Raw genomic sequence first — 17,928 nt, 5'->3', positions numbered from 1 at the left:
CATGGACTGCAGCCTATCAGGCTCCTCCGTCCATGGGATTTTCCAGGCAAGAGTGCTGGAATGGATTGCCATTTCCTTCTCCAGGGGATCTTCCTGACCCAGGAATCGAACCCGGGTCTCCCGCATTGCAGGCAAACACTTTACCGTCTGAGCCACCAGGGGAGAGCTTCCCAATTCAAAACTGAGGAAACTGGTTCTTAGAGAAGTTAAGGAATAATCTAAGGAAAAGAAATTTGGCCTATTTAATGTGTATAAGAAAATGGGAAAGGAAAAACCTAACATTAGGTACATTTTAGAAAGAGCTGTATGAAAATCATCAAGGCAAAGTCTGTGATACTTTGTTTTCCTGCTTTCCGGGTAGCTGAAGCATTCGATTTTCCTCTGGAATATAGTCTGGGTTGAGGGAATTTAATGTGGTCATGAGCAGTGTTGGTTATTACCCCAGATCAAGAACCTACCTGGACTGTGGCCTCTCTCCGTGGCTTTGCCTCTGGGAAATAGCATTTGCAGGACACTACTATGAAAAAAGGAAAGAGGATTTTTGTGGTTTAGTGATCAGGTTAAAGATGATCTCCAACAGCTCTGGACAGGGTCCATGGAGAGTCCTGGTTGACAGCTATTATCCTGGTGTAATTGTTATTTAAGCTCCGTTTTCCTAAACTGTCCCAGTTTGGACTGTAAGTCGCTGGATGACCCAGGCCAGGGAAGGTGCATGGGGTGCTCACAGGCATCTCTTCCAGAGGCCACATGGCCTCCACTTCTCACTGCAGCGCTCTGTCCCTGGCTCCCGAGCTCCCACAGCAGCAGTCCTGGCGCTCAGGAGGTGCTCTCCTCGTGTGCCTGGTCTGACCAGGAAGAGGCATCTCCAGGCCAGATCACCCGCCCGAGTCACTAAGCACGGCCCCACGTGATGCAGTTACTTCCTAGGCCAACTATCTGACCCCAGAGGTGTGACTCTCTGCTCTGCCATGGTGCCCAAGAGTCACTGCAGACCTAGTCCCAGGGGACTGATCAGGTTCTCAGCCCAGATCAGTTCTGGAGAAATGAAGACCAGGAGAAAAGAGATGACAAATACCGGGCCCAGGACTTTGGTCATCCTGGACTGTACATACACATATAATCTCATCCCTGAAGAATAACATAATTCTGAAGAATCCAAAAAGGACTGCCTAATCTGAAATGACTGAAAAGTAAATTTTTAAAAATATAAATACATAAATGTTTTCCTGTAAGCCCACCAAGAATCAGCGCAGCAAGAATCATCATGAGGTCTCAGTACTTGGGGCAGAACTGTTTCTACAAGCCAATTTCCTCCAGAGATGAACATTCCAAATAAAGAGTTGGTTATGTGACACCTTACATGCCAGCCTCAAATATCAAAATACCTGAACATCCATTTACTTTCACACCCACTGCCCTGCCACCACTTTCTGCCAACTGTATCCTTTCTCTTCTTTGCACATCTGGAGAAGTTCATAGCATCCCTCAAGACCCATCTCCTCTGGAGTTTCTTGGAAGTACTTTAGGAAAAGTGACTTTTTCTTCCTTTGTGCTCATATGGATTTGGGTCCGTATCTCAATTATAGCATAAAATCTTGCACAATAAAGTAGCTACCACTTGCTGAGTGGTTATCCTATATGAGATAGGACCAATGTTGTTTTATAGGCACTGATGATTTCACTTAATCTCCATAACTGTGATTTAATCCTCATACCCTGTAAAGACCTGGACTCTGGCTCCCCAGCTTCAGAGATGAGAAAGCCAAAGTTCTCAGGGTTAAGGAGCTGGCCAGATTCTACTTGGGACTGTGACCAATATTTCTCTGCCTGCAGAACTCACCATCTTGAGCCCTTTTATAGTTCAGTTTATTTTAAAAAATAAACTGGATAAGGCTCTCATATTCGTTTTTCTTTCAAAGGCAGGAATTGAGCAGGGGTCTGCAAGATGAATAAATGAGAGAATAAGCAGAAAGAAACAAATATCCACCTCTACTAAGGGAATCATATCCTAAGGAAAAAAGAAACTTGAACCAGAGTCCCAGAACTTTCCTCATAAATCAGCCCCCCACTGTGAATGGAGAGAAAGAACATGGCAAATAATTTATCGAAACAGAAAACAGCACCTACATTATTTTTTACCTTCAGCATTATATTACATCTAGATTGTTCTCAGTACATTTTAAACTCCTTTCTCTACAAGTGAATCTAACGTTCCAGAGAGACACAATATGCTTCCTATGGACTCAGTCTTCATTGACTTTTGTCTGAAGTCATTAACAAACACTGCACAGCTCCAGCTGACACATCATCTTAATCTGGTCCTGCGCCTGTGACGGCAGTGTGCATGCTTACACGTGCTTTAACAGTTATTAAATCATTTTCTTGGCCTCTGGCTCATTCCAGGCATAGTGGAACTCTAAAAGCCAGTCCACCTTTACTTGACTGCTCAGTTTTCAAGTCTTCCACATTTCGTGGTCCTCAGGAATATGTCCTCTTGAAACTCTCAGGTCTTACCTGTAAACTGAATTCACTCATCCTTACCATACAGAATACATCTTACCTCAAGGAGACACATGACAGATGGCAGCTCAGAAATTACGCTCTGGGTCTGGTCACAGTCCTCCCTGTCCTAATACCTCCCACTTTGCCCAACTTTCTCAACAGACTCAGATATCCAAATAGGGAACACATGGTCTGTTCCCAGGCACTGCTATATTGGGTCCCTACAATACAGGGCCCCAATAGTGTGGGTCCAAGGTCCTTAGACCAAGGGCAGCACGTGGTCTACAAGTTCAATCCTCCTCGTTTCTGTTTTAATTTGTTGTAAGAACAAATTTCCCAGAGGGCACAACATTCAGAAACGGCATCTAAGCAAGGACTGCCTGTCAGTGCATGGGTTTACTCTCCGTCAGACACTCCTTGGCCCTGTGAGCATCTCATGGCAGGACTTCCACCCTTCAGCAGCCTTTCCTGAAGCTTCAAACCTTGGCTCCACAGGGTAAGGACTAAAGTCTCTATCTCAAGCTTCCTCTAGCCACGGAAGATGAGAGGTATGAAGGTGCTTCTACGTTTGGCAGTTCTGTTAAGCAGAACAAGGACAAAGGAAGCTAGAGATCCAGGCATTATTAGAGAAAAACCGTTTCCCGGCAAGCCCGACCCTGGAGGAAGAAATGGCCACCCACTCCAGTATTCCTGCCTGGAGAATTCTATGGACAGAGGAGCCTGGCGGGCTATAGTCCATGGGGTCACAGAGAGTCAGACACAACTGAGTGACTAACACTACTACTATTATTACTAGCAAGCCTCTAGGCTCATTCTCAGGCCAGTGAGAGTCTTCTATGCCAGAGAAAGGTGGAGGTTTGAGGCAGCCTTGGGGCTCTGCAAAAGGCCCTCGCTGTAACGGGTTCCTCAGGAGGCCCTCGCTCTAAGGGGCTTCAGCTCAGGCAAGAGTTCCCGCTCTGGCCCCACCATCCCCACAAACAAAATATTCTCCTTGAACCCCGCAGACCACTAACCTGCACAGGGCCCACAGAGTAAGGCACCTTAGACCCTGAAATCTTCACTCTTGCAACCTTAAGTCCTCATCATGTGTGATCTGATGTTCATCACAGGCTAACCATCTGTTACTTCTAACATGGAGAGTCAGACCTCTGCCCTGAGTGGTCCCATCTGTAATTATGATAGATCAGAAATTACTCAGTGGATCGAATCTCTGATGGAGCAAAGAAGGAAGAGAAAGAGGGAGGCTGTCTTGTGTTCATACTGATTTCTATGATGTTTTATAAAGTGACAGGTGTGCAAGCACCAGGAAGGATACATGATGTCCATGGTAGTGGCCTGATTGGCTGTGATACTTAAACACGGAGAATGAAGTACGGGGGCACAGGGCCAAGGATGAAATCAGAGAGGAGAGAAAGGTCACCTTGGGACTCCAGTAATGGTCCTAGACTGACTGTTCTCACTCTAAACCCTGGGGATGCCGCTTCCTCAGCATGCCACCTGGATCTGCTCTATCTGCACGGATGCCTGACCCTTCATCTCTCAAGTCACAGGGCCACACTTCGTTAGTGGTTTCTTCCTGCTCACTGTAACTGTTTGCACCAAATCCAGCATTCTCTGCCAAGACGGCGGGATCCTCTTCTTCAGGAGACCAGCAGGAACATGGTTCTGGCTCTGGGTCACATGAGGTAACAGAATTATCTTCCTGAGCTCTGGGCTCAGTAGGCATTGCCCAACCCACACGGTCTGATTCTTCCTCTTCCAGCACTCCCATTCTTTCAGCTATTTCTTCAGCAGAGGGCTCTTTTGAGTCAGGGTAATCCACCAGAATTGTTTCTTGCCTATGCTTGATGCAATCTGAAAGGTCATAAATTGGATAAGTCTCTTCGGGATAACCTAGAGAAAAAAGTAGCACAAAGTCTTACAAAGAATGTCTCTTCCAAATAAATAGTGTCAGGCTCAAAGAGGCTTCTCAAGGCAGCAGCCATCCTATCCCAACAAATCCATTCAAGAAATCTCTAAGATAACTAACAGTTCTCAAGTTTCACTTGAGCAAATTCTTGGCGATCCGGCTGACTGTCCACCAGCTCTATGAAATACAAACCAATTCAGCTGAAAATCCCTTCTCAAGTGCAGGGTGCTTGGGGCAGAGTGTAAGTCTCACACCTCAAGCTTCTGCAGTAGTGATGAAGATTAAACAAACAACATGATCCTCAGTTAAAAAAAAAAAAAAGTGCCAAACACCAGATGGAGAGAGCATAGCTCAAGGCTAATGTTTATAATTTCTATTTGGAACCATTTCCAAAGCTTCCCAGGGGCGGGGTGGGAGGGGGGGGAGGAGGAAAGGAATGTTGAGCTCTTTGAAAAATACACCAGAAAGTCTTCTACTAATCAAAACAATTGAAATGGCTTGCAAGTGTCAGAAATAGACAGCACTTTAGCAAGACATGCCCAAGATCCCCAAGGACAAGGACTGCATTTTGAGAAGACAGGATTCCCATTGTTGGCTTCTTCGTCTTCACGACAGGGAACAAAAGAAAACAGCAAACTGGTAAACAAAACGAATCCCAGCAATGATAATGAGAAAAGAGAAAATGTTGCCAAATTAAAGAATGAAATGAAATAAATCTGTGTCAGCCAAGCCGAGCCTAAGCAGCAGATGGGCCGTGCTGGAGCTCATATGCCGGTGCTGGCACCAGCAGCCGTGCTCGGCCAGAGAATTCAAAACCCATTTGCACATTATGATAATTGGCAAATTGAACCCTAACATAAACCTTTTTTTTTTTTTGCCTACAAATTCTGAAAAGTAGGGGTCTTTTTTGGTGCCATGCAGAGTGTGGAGACACATTTTTACAACATTTATGATTGGGGGGAAAAAAAAGTCAAAATCACACAGGCTTATTGTAGAAAATCGGAAAAACCCAGACAAGTTTTAGAAAAGAAAACAAGTCACCTAGAATCCCATCACTGATAACAATATGTTGTACTACCTCTGGCCTTTATATCACTGCAAGTGATAACATATATTTTTCTCTTTTTTAACAAAGAGGGATCATACCGTACAGAAAATATTGTACCCAGATTCTTTTCCTTCAACATTATATCATGAGTACTTCTTCATATTACTGGGCATTTAAAAGTTGGCTACAAAATATCATCATACAGCTACATAACTGACACGATTTACCATGCCCCTCTGTAAGACATTCAGATTCTTTCCAGTTTTCCATTATAAGTTTCATATTAGTTAAGATCTCTGAATATAAATCCATGTCCATTTCCCTGTTTTTTTTAAGATAGAATTTTAGAAATATGAAAACTAGACCAAACAGGATGGACATTTTAAAAGCCTTTTTTATACTCTGCCAAATTACTTTCCAGAAGAATGGTATAAATTTTTAGTCCTACCAGTGATATAAAAAAACTCCATCTTCTCACATCCTCACCAGCACTATAGTAGTGTGTCAAGAATCTCGCCAATGCAGTCTTATAGTTCCCAGGTTTAACTATGCTGGGGACATTGGAGCTTAGCTACCCAAGGTCCTCACAGTCTCTCTGGTCAAAGGCAGAGGTTGGGGAAGTCCACTTCTAGTTAGCTCCTAGCTACTGAATGCTTAAGAATGAAGGCTGTTTTCTGGCATGTTTCTGCCTTCTCCCTAAACCAAGAACAAAGCTTAATGTTGGAATTTCATGACTATCTGCCTTGGTTTATTATGGGGAAGCCTGCTGAAGAAAATTAAACAGTGACTCACATTTTAACTACTTGAGTAGCCCATATCCACCAACGTACTGATTACGCAGGAACTTAAAACATAAGCAAGAAACAAACACTCACTGGTCCTACAAGGAAGTCAGCCGATCAAAACTGGAACCAAACTACGCAAACTATGTAAAGAGCCCCTTAAAAAAGTCAATGCAGGAAACAGAAGTTAAGGTCAATCAGCTTTTAACTGACATTTCCAGTAATATTCAACTGGTTATTGTATGTATAAAACCAGTCAGGCTTCAATATAAAAAAAAGGAGCAAACAGAATATAAGAACGAGCTGTCAGAAACTGAAAATCCTAATAGCAAAAAAATTTTAACCTGAATAAGGAAGAAAAGAGTAGGTTGAAATAGACATGACTGAAAACCAAATTAATATATTATTAGAAGTCCAAGGTAAAGAATTCTCCTTGAGAATTCTTCAAAGAATTCAAAGATAAATATGACAAAGAAATGGAAATTATGAGAAAAAAGATAAGCTGCACAGAAGACCTATCCAAGATCCAATCTTAGAATTACTACAATTCTACAGTGAGAGGGCAGAGTAGATTAAATGGGAGCAATAATCAAAGAAATTATAAGAAAATATTCTTGAGTTGAAATAAAGTCCCAAGTCTTCAGATGGATAAATGCTAGGTAAAAATACTTTGAAAAATCCATACATTAACACACAGTCAGATATATGCTGATGAACTTTTACAAATTCAAACTTTTAAGTATAAAAAGAATACAAATTTCCAGACAGAAAACAAACTAGCTAACCAAAAACAGATTGCCCACTGAGAAAAAGAATAAGACTGGGATAAGAGTTATCATTTTCAACATCAAATGAAAGTCGAGAATGAAGCAATGTTTTCAGACTTATAAGGGAAAAAAATGATCATATAATTTTATATCCATCCAAAAAATTATTTGTATCAAGGTGAAAAATGGTTAGGTCCAATACTTAGAAAGCACACCCTTCTATTTTGGGGGAGCTGGAGGAGGACCTTAAGAAAGTATTCTGACAGATACAAAAATTAATCAAAAGTTTAAATTAAAGAAAGAAGATAGTATATACAAGAAAGTGGTAAAAAAATGAAATCTGTAAGAATTATCAATGTAAAATAAATAATTATTGACAATGTGGTTAGAAATTTAATGACATTGTTAAATACTTAGAAAAGGCTAATATCTTTAAAAGCTACATAAATCATTTGGAGCTAAAACTCTACATAATTTCAACAAAACCTAAGTAGTAGGTAGAAAATAAATAAGAATAATTTTACCTTATTTGTGAACAGGTTATATAAAGAAGATGTGCAGTTCGGAAGGAAAGAAGTCATTCCATTTTTCATTTCATTGATTCTTACTGAGAATGAAATAATTTTTCTTCTGTTTTGTAGCCAGTTGAACTTTTTTCTTTTGTGCACTGCATAGTCAGGTGGAGATCAGTGTTTCCTAAATTATTTGTAGAACTTTGTATATATTAAAGATACCGTCTTCTTTGCTGATTACCAGTCATATTTGTTACGAATATTTTTCTAAATTAGTGTTCGTTCTGAAAACTTTTCGACCTTATCTGATCTACAGAAAGTAAAAATTTTATATACACCATGTAAGTTTAATGTTATGGTATCCTCTCCCTTATAATTTCTTGCATTGTTTTTTTAGTTTTTTTATTTTGTGTTAATTGTAGATTCATGTGTAGTTATAAGAAATACAGAAATCCTATGTACTCTTTATCTAGTTTTTTCTAATGATAACACCTTACAAAACTACACACTATAATGTCACAACAGGATGTTAATACTGGTATAGTCAGTATACAGGAACACTTCTATCACCACAAGGATCCCTTATATTGCCCTTTAATGGCTACACCTACTCCCTCCTGCCCCTAATTCCCTCCTTAACCTCTGGCAACTACTAGTCTGTCCTCCATTTCTATAATTTTGCCATTTCAAGACTGTTATATAAATAGAATCACATGACATAATAACCTTCTACAACTAGTTTCTTTTAATTCAACATATCTAGAAGTTTATCCAAACTGCTGCATTTATGAGTAGTCCCTTCCTTTTTATTGCTACAGTCTTTCCCAGCCATCAGTCTTTCCAGTGAGCTGGCTCTTCACATCACGTGGCCAAAGTATCAGAGCTTCAGCTTTAGCATCAGTCCTTCCAAGGAATATTCAGGATTGATTTCCTTTAGGATTGACTGATTTGATCTCCTTGCAGTCCAAAGTAAAAGTGAAATCGCTAAGTCGTGTCCAACTCTGCGACCCCATGGACTGTAGCCTACCAGCTCCTCTGTCCATGGGATTCTCCAGGCAGGAATACTGGAATGGGTTGCCATTTCCTTCTCCAGGGGATCTTCCCAGCCCAGGGATCAAACCCGGGTCTCCCGCATTGCAGGCAGATCTTTACCATCTGAGCCACCAGGGAAGCCCTGCAGTCCAAAGGGACTCACAAAAATCTTCTCCCAACACCACAGATCAATTCTTCAGCGCTCAGCCCTCTTTATGGTCCAACTTTCACATCTGTATGTGACTACTGCAAAAACCATAGCTTTGACTACACAGACTTGTCAGCAAGAAATAATATGCTGTCTAGGTTTGTCACAGCTTTTCCTCCAAGAAGCAAGCATCTTTTAATTTCATGTCTGCAGTCACCATCCACAGAGATTCTAGAGCCCAAGAAGATAAAGTCTGTCACTATTTCCACTGTTTTCCCTTCTATTTGCCATAAAGTGATGGGACAGGATGCCATGATCTTAGTTTTTTGAGTGCTGAGTTTTAAGTCAGCTTTTTCACTCTCCTCTTTCACCTTCATCAAGAGGCTCTTTAGTTTCTCTTCACTTTCTGCCATAAAGGTGGTGTTACCTGCATATCTGAGGTTATTGATATTTCTCCTGGCAATCTTGATTCCAGCTTGTGTTTCATCCAGCATGTCATTTTTTCATGATGTACTCTGCATATAAGTTAAATAAGCAGGATGACAATATATAGCCTTGACATACTCTCTTCCCAATTCTGAACCAATCCATTGTTCCATGTCCAGTTCTAACTGTTGCTTCTTGATCTGCATACAGGTTTCTCAAGAGCCACAGGTAAGATGGTCTGGTATTCCTATCTCTTTAAGAATTTTCCAGTTTTTTGTGATCCATACAGTCAAAGGCTTCAGTGTGGTCAATGAAGCAGAAGTAGGTGTTTTTCTGGAATTCTCTTGCTTTTTCTATGATCCAGTGGATGTCGGCAATTTGACCTCTGGTTCGTCTCCCTTTTCTAAATCCAGTTGGTACTTCTGGAAGTTCTTTGTTCACATACTGCTGAAGCTTAACTTGAAGGAATTTGAGCATCACATTGCTAGCATGTGAAATGAATGCAAGTGAGAAAAACACAGTCTGTCTCCCCATTTATTTATTAATAGACCTTTCATTTTTTCATTAGTGTTGTATGGTTTTTCAGCATGCAAATCCTGTACATGTTCTGTGAAATTTACACCTAAATCATTCATTTTTTTGAATGATTACAAAGTTTTCATTTTAACGCCAGCACGTTCATTCTAGTGTACAGAAATACAATTGATTTCTGTATGTTTATCTACCTTGCTGAACTCATTTATTAGTTTTAGCTTTTAAAATAGATTCCTCAGGGTTTTCTATCAGACCATCATGTCACCTGCAAGCAGGCCTTTTATTTCCTTTTCTTTTCTTCCTGTACTACCTAGAACTTTCAGCACCATGCTGAATAAAAGTAGTCATCCCTGCATGTTCCCAATCTTAGGGAGAAAGCACTCATTGTTCACCATTAAATATAACATTAACTGTAGGTTTCATAGATTCTCTTTATCAAGCTGAAGAAATTCCCCTCTAGTCCTAATTTCTGTTTTTATGATGAAGAGATCTTGTACTGCTTTTATGCTCAAGAAATTTTTTCCTGCCAAGAGCGAATACCTATTCACAACTATTTCTTTCCTAGTTTTTAAGGTTTCTCCCCTCCATCCTTAACTATTTCATATACCTAGGATTATTCTGATGTTAATATGTATGCTCTTACTTCTGCTCTGGCAATAATGAAGGCATGAGGATTCCCCCGTTAAACAACTAGAAAATCAAATGAAACCTATGAAGAGCCAATTTTCAAACATTACGTAACAAAAGTAGTCATGGATCCTGAGAAAAGGGAAGCAGGGCCCAGTGGTCTCACTGAGCTTGGAACACAAAGTTCAGGGAGACTGGAGCAGTGAGAATATATAGGGAAAAATACTGGAAGGAAAGGAGCTTCGCAAAGAGAGCTCCAGAGATCTACAGAGGGAGCTCCTAATGTTTGTAACTGTGTTAGGATCTGTGCATATATGGGATAAAACTAACCAGGGCCAGGAAAGAAATGCTAAAAGCATTAGGCCTATAAATTCCTGGAGCTCACACATAGCTGGGAACAGTTCGTGTCCTTACCAGCCAAAGTGGAAAGACCTTGTGGAGCATCAGGCAGAGTCCAGAGAAAGATACTGCTTTACTAACAGGGCTAAATTAGTCACAGAATAAAGGTTGCTTTGGACCCACTCTAACAAACCTTAAAAACGAGCACTGAAGGATCCACCTGATCTCTGGTAACTTAACTGTGTATTAGAAAGAAGTCCAACACTAAAGTACTAAGACAAAGTCTAGCATTCCACAATGTAAAACTCACAATACCCCATCACCCAATCAAAATTTACCAGGCAAGCATGAAGGGCAGGGAATGAGGACCCATAACAAGGAGAAAATATCAATACCCAGAAAGAGATCTAGAGATGACACAGAAAATAAGACCAGCAGTAGGTCTGTTAAGAAAGCTGTTATAATTATGTCTCATATGTTCAAGCAGGTAGAAGAAAATACATGAGAGAGATGAAAGACATAAGAAAACCCAAACAGAACTTCTAGAGATGAAAATACAGTATCTGAGATTAAAAACACACTGAATGAGACTAAGAGCAGATTATATACTGCTCTTATATATCATATATAAGAATATATAATCTCTTCCAGATTATATACTGGAAAAAAACATTAATAAAGCTGAAAACATAGGAAAACGATCCAAAATTAAGCATGGTGGAAACAAAAGACTGAAGAAAAAAAAAAGAGGCCACATGTGAGCTGTGGAACAATATCAAAAAATCTAACAAATATGCAACTGGAGAATCAAGAGAGCACAGAAGCTCAAGAGAGCTATCTCATTAATGAAACAGTGGCCAAAAATAGATCAAGGATCTAAGCTTCCACCTTGAGAAACTAGAAAAAGAATGTCAAACCCTAAGTAAGCCATGGAAATCAATGAAATAGGAAATAAGAAAAAACCCAAACCACAGTATAGCTCTTGAAAAGATCAACAGTGTTGCTAAACCTCTGATCAGTCTAATCAGGAAAAAAAAATTACAAAAAGGCCCAATTACCTATATCTGGAGAAGAATAGGACACATCCTTATAAACCTTACACATGTTAAATAAATAAGGGAATATTATAAATAATTTTATACTAATAAATTTGATATTGAGAATAAAATATGTAAACTCATTGAAAGATACAATCTATGAAAGTTCACTCAAGAAGAAATAAACTGATACAGGGCAATTCATGTTAAGAAATTAAATTCAGAGTCATATAAGTCTTGCCACAAAGAAAACTCCAGGCCCAGATGGTATTACTGGAGTAATCTGCCAGACATTCAAGGAATAAATAAGTAATCCTACACAAACTCTTCTTTACAAAAAAAAATCAGTATAATTCACTAACTTAAGTCATCAAAACAGAAAAATAGTATGATCAGTTCATGTGATTAACAAAAAGCATTCATAAAATCTCAATACCCATATATGATGAAAAACTCTCAGCAAAGTAAAACCAGAAGGAAGCTTCCTCAACTGGAAAAGAACATCCATGATAAACCAAGAGCTCACATCATATTAATGGAGGATGTGTGAGCACTTCCCACCTAATATCAGGAAAGCAAGGATATTTGTTTTCACCACTTCTATTCAATATTGTGCAAGGAGGTTCTAGCCAGTGCAGTAGGCCAAGAAAAGAAAAGACCTATATATTGAAAAGAAGTAAAACTGTCTTATATAAATAATTTGAGACTATCTACATAGCAAGTTTAAAGAAATTTAATCTTAAAAAAATCTGAAGAAAAAAAAGGAAGCTTCTAGAAGTGTGTTTAAGAAAGTCACAGGATACAAGATCAGAAAACAAAAATAGTGTTTCTACACAGATAGCAATAAGCAATTTAAAAAATTTAAAATATCACTTATTATATCAAAAATATGAACTTTAAGGATAAATTTACAAACATGTACAAGACCTAAATACTGAAAACTATAAAACATTGCTGAGAAACTAAAGATCTAAATAAATGGAAAGATAAAAATGTTAATGGATTAGAAGATTCAATATTGTTATGATGTCAATTTTTCCAAACTGATCTAAAGAATCAATACACAGGTATTGAACCTGCATCTCCTGTTACTCCTGCCTTGGCAGGCAGATTCTTTACCACTGTTCAATACCTGTGTTGGGAAGATCCTGTAGAGGAAGAAATGGCAACCCACTGCAATATTCTTGCTAAGATAATCTCATGGACAGAGGAGTCTGGTGGGCTATAAAACATGGGATTGGAAAGAGTCAGATGCAACTGGGATACTGAGCTCACATGTGTGTATATACATACACACATATACACAACAGAATATCATCCAGCCATAGAAGAATGAGAAGCACCTACCATTTGTAACAACATGGATGAAACTTGAAGGTATTATGCTAAGTGAAATAAGAAAGACAACGGCTATATGATCTCACTTACATATGGAACCTAAAGTAACAAACAAAAAAACCTAAACTCACAAAAAGAAATCCAATTTGTGGTTACTAGCAGTGAAAGATGAGGTGAGGGGAAATTGGAGGAAGATGGCTTAAAGTACAAAATTTCAGTTATAAGTTAAATAAGTACTAGGTACTGATGTATGAAAAACAGGAAAGTTGTTAAGAGAGTAAATCCTGAGTTCATATCACAAACAATTTTTTCTCTTCTTATTCCTCTTACTGTATGTATGTGAAAAGGTGGATTTTAGATGAACCTATTATAATTATTTACCATATATATGTTTGTTTATGCATGCCTATATAAATCAAACTATAATGTTGTACACCTGAAAATTATATAAAATATGTTAATTAAAACTGGAAAAATTTTAACAGTATTAAAGATAAAAAATGTAACTAAAAAAAAATAAAAAATAAAGAATCAATACAATGCCAATCAAAATCTCATCAGGCTTTTTTTTTTGTAGAAAGTAACATAGAGGCCCTTGATGAAAGTGAAAGAAGAGAGTGAAAACGTTGGCTTAAAGCTCAACATTCAGAAAACAAAGATCATGGCATCTTGTCTCATCACTTCATGGCAAATATATGGAGAAACAGTGGAAACAGTGTCAGACTTTATTTTTGGGGGCTCCAAAATCACTGCAGATGGTGACTGCAGCCATGAAGTTAAACGATGCTTACTCCTTGGAAGAAAAGTTACAACCAACCTAGACAGCACATTAAAAAGCAGAGACATTACTTTGTCAACAAAGGTCCGTCTAGTCAAGGCTATGGCTTTTCCAGTGGTCATGTATGGATGTGAGAGTAGGACTATAAAGAAAGCTGAGTGCCGAAGAACTGATGCTTTGGAAGTGTGGTGTTGGACAAGACTCTTGAGAGTCCCTTGGATGCAAGGAGATCCAACCAGACAATCTTAAAGGAAATCAGTCCTGAATATTCATTGGAAGGACTGATGCTGAAGCTGAAACTCCAATACTTTGGCCACCTCATGTGAAGAGTTGACTCATTGGAAAAGACTCTGATGCTGGGAGGGATTGGGGGCAGGAGGAGAAGGGGACGACAGAGGATGAGATGGCTGGATGGCATCACGGACTCGATAGACGTGAGTCTGAGTGAACTCCAGGACTTGGTGATGGACAGGGAGGCCTGGCGTGCTGCAGTCCATGGGGTCGCAAAGAATCAGACACGGCTAAGTGAGTGAACAGAACATACTGATTTTAAATTTATATGAAAATGTGAAGGGCCCAGAATTACAAAAATAATTTTGGAAAAAAACAGTTGAAGAACTAGCCTGACCAGATTTCAAGTCAATATAAAGACATTGTGATTTTAGTATAAGTATACACACAAAGATCAATGAAACAGAACAGAAAATCCGGAATACACCCACCTATATGTGGTTAATTGATTTTTCCATTTTCCAAAAGGGAAGGGTTGGTTGATTTCCAACCAACACACCAAGATAATTAAATATAACAAAATTTTGTTTATAACAAAATAAATAACAATAGAATATCAATATGGAAAAATATTAACCTCATCCTGATACTGCACACTGTATATAAAAAGTAAAAAATAGATCACAGGCCTAAATGTAAGAGCTAAAACCATACAATTCTAGAAGAAGGCAGAAGATTTAGGTAACTTTGAGTAAGGCAAAGATTTCTTAAAAGCTCACAAAGAAAGTGAATCATAAAAGAGAAAATGATAAACTGGACTTCATCAAAATGAAAAAAAAAATTCTGGTCTTTGAAAGATGCCACTAAGAAAATTAAAAAGCAAATCACAATTAAGAGAAAATATTTGCAAAATTCATAACTGACAACTTATATCCAGAATACAGAAGAAACTCTTGCAACTCAGTAAGAATATAACCAACTCAAGAAAGTGGCACACAATGTGAACAAACACTTCACCAAAGATAGACAGATGACAAATCAGTACATGAAAGGATGTTCAACATCACTAGTTGCTAGGGAAATTCACACCACAGTCACAAGCTAAATACCACTACACACTCACTAGAACAGCTAAAATTAAAAAGACTGACGATGCCAAGTGATACCAAGGATGTGGAGTGACTGCAATTCTCATACACTGCAAAATGGGAAGGCAAAATTATTTTAGAATAATCAACCTGCTTTCCAAAGTTGAACATACACGTAGAAAACCCCAAAATCTCATTCTTAGAGATATACCAAAACAAATACAAATATATGTTCCAATAAAAATGTGTATGCAAAAGTTCACAGCAGCTTGATTCATAATAGCTCAAAGTTGGCAGCCCAAAAGTTCCTAAACTGGTGAATGGAGAAACAAACTATATCCAGACAACAGAACACTACTTTGCAATTAGAAGAAAGAACTACTAATACACTCATCACATGAAGCTCAAAAGCACTGCACTAAATCAATGAAGCCAGAATGCAAAAGAACATGTGCAGTATGGCCCAATGATACAGAAAAGGTAAAGCTAGAGGGACAGAAAGCAGTTCAGCTGTTGCCAGGGCAGAAGGGGATTAGCAGCAAAGGGAAAGGTAACTTTCTGCGATGATGGAAGTATCATGACTATTTCATGTCTGTGATATGATTATACAACTCTCTGTCAAAACTTATCCAACCATACACTTAAAATTGGTGAACTGTGTATATATTATACCTCAGTAATAAAGCTGATTTTAAAAATTCTGTGAAGATCTCTTTTCTGGGCTGACGGTTAACAAAGAAATAAGAAAACACTGTTTACCTTCCCAGTCCTCCATATAAGGGGCCTCCTCAGCTTCTTTCTCTGGAGTGGATCTATCAATGAATTTTCCTTCTTTCATGACCCTGGTGATTTCTCGGAGCTGATGAAGCAATCGTTTTTCTTGGTCAGAAGTCACAGTCTGTGCTCTGCTTAGAAACAGTAGACAATCCAGCTAGTTAGTAGCAAATACTCCTAGGCAGTGAACATAGACATTACTATGATCTGTCTGGACTCTAGAATAACAAGTTCAATAGCAACAGATAATTACTGTAGGAATTGATTCTGGAACTGCATAGATGGGAACCAGAGATGTTAGTTCAATGTTTTGATTTTATAAATGGGAAAACTAAGGCCTAGAACAGAGGAAGTGATTGTCCGAGGTCCCAGAATGATTTAATGTCAGTTCTAGGACAAGACTCCAGATATCTCAGCCTTCAGGTTCTTTCACAGTACACCTCACTGCCCTGATTCCCTATCCTCAAGCAGTTTCACCATTACTTACATTACTCCATTTACTACAAGCCACTTTTCTCTGCAGTAATGTCATCAAAAGAAAATGTGCTGGACCACTTGCCTGGATGAGGGAAAAATATGCTACTAGGCCAACCCTAGAATTGCCAGGCTGAACCTACTTGTGCAGAAATAAAGACATATTCTAAAATGTGAGAGTTGGATCATTCTGACAAATCATCCAGACCAAAGGAACTAGGGAAACTGAGGCCCATGGAGAAGAAATTATATATTTATTCACATTGTTAGTTAATGTCAGCACTCTACCTAAAACTAGTCTCCTAAGTCGTAATAACATTCAGTGCAATTCTTGAAGCACAGTGCTCAAGTTCCACACTTTAGAAAACCTGTATGTGACCACCTCATTCAGCTGTGTTGGCTCTGGAGAAATGCCTGCATGAGTAAGATGAGGCTCAAGGATAACATGTGATGATCTGAGAGGGAAGCGCTGCATCGTATCAACAGGCAGGCAAGGCCCCACTCAGTAAGACTGAGAATTGTCTGCTTTGGGACCAGTTTTATCTACTGGCAGGATTTAACAGAGGCTACTTATTCTCCTCTTAAAACCCCAAAGCACTCGAAGTCAATATAACACCCATGAAGAGGAAAGAAATGATATATTCTGTCCCAGCCTCATGGTGGTGTCATCAATCTTTCCCAGTCCCAAGCCTATGTTTCTTTTTACATTTAACCTACATTATGTTACCCTTAATGACTAACAGGGAAGAAGAGAAAACTGCTTCTCCTGTCAATATTAACATGTTAACTGAGGAAAATGTAGGTGCAACATTTTTATAGATCTCAGTGGGAGGAAAATAAAAACCCCAGGAGCTCCACTTTTTCTACAATAAATGGTCTCAAAGCTCTGAACTGAGGAAAGCCTGTGTGTTCTACATGCATGTGAACAGCTGCTTTATACTTTCCATCAGCAGAGGAGTCCTGACTCACCTTAACTACTCATCTGTTCTATAACCCCTAACTCTTGTTGTTATGACAACTGATTCTGTGGGAGGCTTCTGGGGGTAGCTGGGTCACCCTTAGCTCAAAGAGTCTATGTGATTATCACAACACGTTGCACATGTTACTTCTCTGGACTGTACTTAGTACATTCTGATTTTTACTGAATACAACAGTCTTGACTTTGTTTTCTAATTCATGGAAAATCAGAGCCCTTAATTTAAAGGGATATGGGTAGGCTAAGAAAAGCAGAAACAGAAGAGAGACGCTTTCTTTAGAGAATTCCAAACTAAAGTGTCCTCAGGTGTACTCAGTGTCTGCATCATGCATGAGGCAGCTAATCATGGTCCACTTTACATCTTCTGAATTTATTGCAATAAGCACTTTCATGGTTTCCTCATTGTCTCAATTTGGTTTGATAATCCTGGATGTCAGAAATAAGTTCACTGCAGTATAGGCACACTGCCATGAACATTTTAAGTGCTCAATAAATGTGTTAGCTTGACTGGTCCCCACTTCCTCACCGTCCATTTTCTTCTACCTCCCTGATATCTGGCTGCCACTCCATCATTTTACCAAACCTTGTGAAAATCAATGACCACTT

At 39.0% G+C, this 17,928-nt stretch overlaps 1 protein-coding gene across 2 annotated transcripts in view; it reads right to left on the bottom strand.

Moving 5' to 3' along the window:
- Nucleotides 1-3,751: 3,751 nt before the first annotated feature.
- Nucleotides 3,752-17,928, bottom strand: part of RIC3 (RIC3 acetylcholine receptor chaperone) — a 54,631-nt gene continuing 40,454 nt past the window's right edge. The window contains exons 5-6 of one of the 2 annotated variants that reach the window (XM_069554499.1): nt 15,858-16,003; nt 3,752-4,395 (exon numbers count right to left, since the gene is read on the bottom strand). In XM_069554499.1, coding sequence (XP_069410600.1) covers nt 3,959-4,395; nt 15,858-16,003 — 583 coding nt within the window. In that variant the 3' untranslated portion in view covers nt 3,752-3,958. The remainder of the gene's footprint in view (nt 4,396-15,857; nt 16,004-17,928) is intronic. The other variant, XM_069554500.1, reaches the window with a different exon arrangement.

Source organism: Ovis canadensis, chromosome 15, assembly GCF_042477335.2.
Source record: "Ovis canadensis isolate MfBH-ARS-UI-01 breed Bighorn chromosome 15, ARS-UI_OviCan_v2, whole genome shotgun sequence".
In the NCBI taxonomy this organism is placed as follows: Eukaryota; Metazoa; Chordata; class Mammalia; order Artiodactyla; family Bovidae; genus Ovis; species Ovis canadensis.
The sequence above is the reverse complement of the archived record's forward strand: the minus strand, read 5'-3'. Positions and strand labels throughout refer to the sequence as shown.